Source organism: Adiantum capillus-veneris, chromosome 23 (assembly GCF_014529385.1).
Source record: "Adiantum capillus-veneris isolate H3 chromosome 23, ASM1452938v2, whole genome shotgun sequence".
Taxonomy (NCBI): Eukaryota; Viridiplantae; Streptophyta; class Polypodiopsida; order Polypodiales; family Pteridaceae; genus Adiantum; species Adiantum capillus-veneris.
This window is the reverse complement of record NC_140953.1, coordinates 141310780-141314098: the sequence shown is the minus strand read 5'-3', so window position 1 is coordinate 141314098 and position 3319 is coordinate 141310780. Positions and strand designations below refer to the sequence as shown.

General features: G+C 39.7%; 1 protein-coding gene across 1 annotated transcript; it reads left to right on the top strand.

Moving 5' to 3' along the window:
- The first annotated feature begins 614 nt into the window (after positions 1-614).
- On the top strand, positions 615-2363 carry LOC147428720 (uncharacterized). The gene is made up of 4 exons (XM_086496887.1): positions 615-1094; positions 1326-1400; positions 1565-1982; positions 2197-2363. Exons 1-4 carry the CDS (start codon positions 615-617, stop codon positions 2361-2363), a joined length of 1140 nt encoding a protein of 379 aa, XP_086353013.1.
- Positions 2364-3319: the final 956 nt, after the last annotated feature.

Below are 3319 nucleotides of genomic sequence, written 5' to 3'. Positions count from 1 at the left end.
GCAGTTGTATATGGAGGGGCATACCTGTCTTTTGATGTAACTTAACCAATCTCTATGATATTCATGGCATCTACTGTTGTAACTCTGAGTCTGGAATATACATGAATGAAGGAAGAGGTGTTATGTGCCTATGTACTGCGTACTTCCTTCTCTTGTCATTCTATATGTTGATGTTCATATAATGTAGTTGTGGGTAATCATTCCCGTAATGCCTATTGCTCCAGTGCGGGCAATAGCCATTACACTTGGACCTGAACTTCAAAGAGTCATTGAAAACCTTGTTAAAGGAGTTTAAAGATGTTTTTTCTTGGTCTTACACTGATATGAAGGGAGCAGACCCAACAATGTGTCAGCATAGGATTAATTTGAAAACTGATGCAGTTCCAGTCAAGCAATAGAGGTATATGATGAACCCCAATTATGCAAAACAGGTGAAGGAGGAGATTGATAAACTTCTAGAAGTAGGTTTCATTTATCCAGTGGATAAAGTAACCTGGTTGTCACCCATTGTGGTGGTGCCAAAGAAGAATGGCAAGATCCAAATTTGTGTGGATTACAGGAAACTGAATGCTGCCACCATTACTAATCCATTCCCATTACCTTACTGTGATACAATGCTAGATGCAGTTGCAGGGAAGGAGATGTATAGATTCTTGGATGGATTTAGTGGATATAGTCAAGTCGATATGGCTTTGGAAGATAGGGATAAAACAACATTCATAACAGAATGGGGAGTCTATGCTTCCACAGTTATGAACTTTGGCCTTAAAAATGCACCACCAACATTTCAGAAATGGGAAATGGAGGTTTTTGCTCCTTACTTGACAACATTTATGAAGGTTTTTTTGGATGATTTCAGTGTGTCAAGAAGTAAAACTGAACATTTGCATCATTTGAGATTATGTTTTCAAAAATGCAGGGAGGCCAGGATGTCACTCAACCCTGCAAAATGTGCATTTGCATTGAAAAGGGGTATTTTGTTGGGACACATCATCAGTAAAGAGGGCATTGCCATTGATCCCAAAAAAGTGGAAGCTATTTTGAAATCACATGCTCCTAAAACTGTTAAGCAACTGATGAGGTTCATTGGACAGGTTAAATGGCACACCATGTTTCTCAGATACCTGACTCATGTGTGTTTACCCTTGACATACTTAACAAAAAAGAATGGGGAGTTTGCATGGAAAGAAGAGTAGGAAAGGGCTTTTACATTGTTGAAGAAAATGCTAGTAATTGCACCTATCTTTATTCCTCCTAACTGGAAAAAACCATTCCACTTGTTTGTGGATGCCTCTCATTCAGCTATTGGTGCAGTCTTGATGCAGGAAGCTGAGAAGAGTTGGTTTAAACCAATCTATTATGCAAGCAGGGTGTTATCTTCTGCGGAGAGGAAATATTCAGTAACTAAAAGGGAATGCCTGGGATGATCTTTGGACTTTAGAATTTCAGGCATTATTTGCTAGCTAATCAAGTGGCAATTCATGTAGATCATCAAGCTTTGGTCTGCTTGGTAAATAAACCTCATTTGTCAGGGAGACTGGCTAGATGGGCATTGTTGATGCAGGAGTTTGATTATTCAGTCATTCATAAACTAGGCCAAGAACAGGTTATTGCAGATTACTTGAGCAGATTGGCTACTACAGGTGAAGTTCCCAATCAGGAAATGGATGAATTACCTAATGCAAACATGTTTCCAGTTCAGGTCATTCAAGACAAAGATTCATGGTATGTAGATATGTTATACTTTCTTCTTGATGGTGTTTTACCTAGACAGATGGTGGTTACCCAGAGGAAGAAACTTGCCTGGCAACGCAGGTCCTTCATAGTGATTATGGGAGTCTTGTACAAAAAGGGAATTGATCAGATACTAAGGAAATGTGTGGAGCAGTTTGAACAACATGCAATGTTAAATGAAGCCCATTCAGGTGATGCAGGTGGTCACTTTTCAGGAGAGATTACTGCAAAGAAAATATTACAAGCAGGTTTGTGGTGGCCATCAGTTTTTTAAGGATTCCCATGAGTTTGTGAAGTCCTGTTTAACTTGTTAGAGGGATGATAGACCTCTCAATGCTCATAGGATGCCTTTACAACCTATTCTACCACTTGAACCTTTTCAGAAGTGGGGATTAGACTTTGTGGGCCCTGTGAAGCCAACATCAAAATTTACGGGTGATAAGTATATTGTTGTGGCAATAGATTACTATACCAAGTGGGTAGAAGCACAGGCAATGAAGGATAACAAGGCAGAAAGTGTGGCCAAAATCCTTTACAGAAACATGATGACCACGTTTGGATGTCCAGTTGAATTAGTTTCAAATCAGGGTGGACATTTTCATCAATACACTGATCAACAAGCTTACTGAATATCACCTAATTATCCACAAGAAGTCCACAGCTTACTATCCACAAGCTAATGGTTAGGCAAAGTCTACCAACAAAACTCTAGTGAGGATCCTGAGGAGAATTGTTTCAGAAAACAAGAAGGATTGGGATACCAAACTAGATTTAGCATTGTGGGCATTCTGGACATCATTTAAGGCTAGCACAGGGATGACACCATTTAAGATGGTGTATGGTTTGGAAGCCATTGTCCCTATGGAATTTTTTGTTCCAAGTTTGAGGATTGCACTTCAATATAAATTTTCAAGAGATGAGTCTTCAGTTTGCAGGCAGGAACAATTATTGAAATTAGAGGAGAGCAAAATTTTGGTAGCATATATCGCTGAAGCAATTCAGAGAAGAAGACAATCTTGGGTGGACAGGAACATTAAGTACAGATCCTTTGCAGAAGGTGATTGGGTACTTATGTACAACAACAGACTTGGCAAAAGACTTGGTAAGCTCAAGTTAAGGTACTTGGGGCCTTTTTAGATAGTAGAAGAGATAGGAGATTCAACATTTTTGCTGGCAGATGAGCAGGGTAGAATTTTCCCAAAGGCAATTAATGACTTTAGGCTAAAACCCTTTGTGGGTGTGAATAATCTTCTAGAGAGTAAAAATAATCGTGGTTTAGCACATGGAATATTTTCCGTAGAGACTTGTGAGATGGATGTCAAAATGTCATGTCGGGTGAGTTCCAAATTTACTTTTAAACGATACTTGGACGTTTATACTTGGCAACACACCAAAGCTTTATCCTACGCACGTTTTTTGCACCTCTTCTGCTGCATTTTCTTTAACTTCCTAGCCACATCAAAGAAGCCACTCACTGTTGACGAGATATCTCCTCTGCTATCCCTACTCAAGAATCTGAAGAGCACACTGGTCCAGGGACACGGCGTTCAGCAAAAGGAAAGCTTGCATAGAGCTCAGGCTATTG

Coding starts and splice junctions, on each gene's coding strand:
- LOC147428720 (XM_086496887.1), top strand. CDS start 615: ATGCTAGATGCAGTTGCAGGGAAGGAGATGTATAGATTCTTGGATGGA. Junction 1,401..1,564: donor CTGCGGAGAGGAAATATTCA/GTAACTAAAAGG, acceptor TTGTTGATGCAG/GAGTTTGATTATTCAGTCAT. Junction 1,983..2,196: donor AAAGAAAATATTACAAGCAG/GTTTGTGGTGGC, acceptor TTGTGGCAATAG/ATTACTATACCAAGTGGGTA.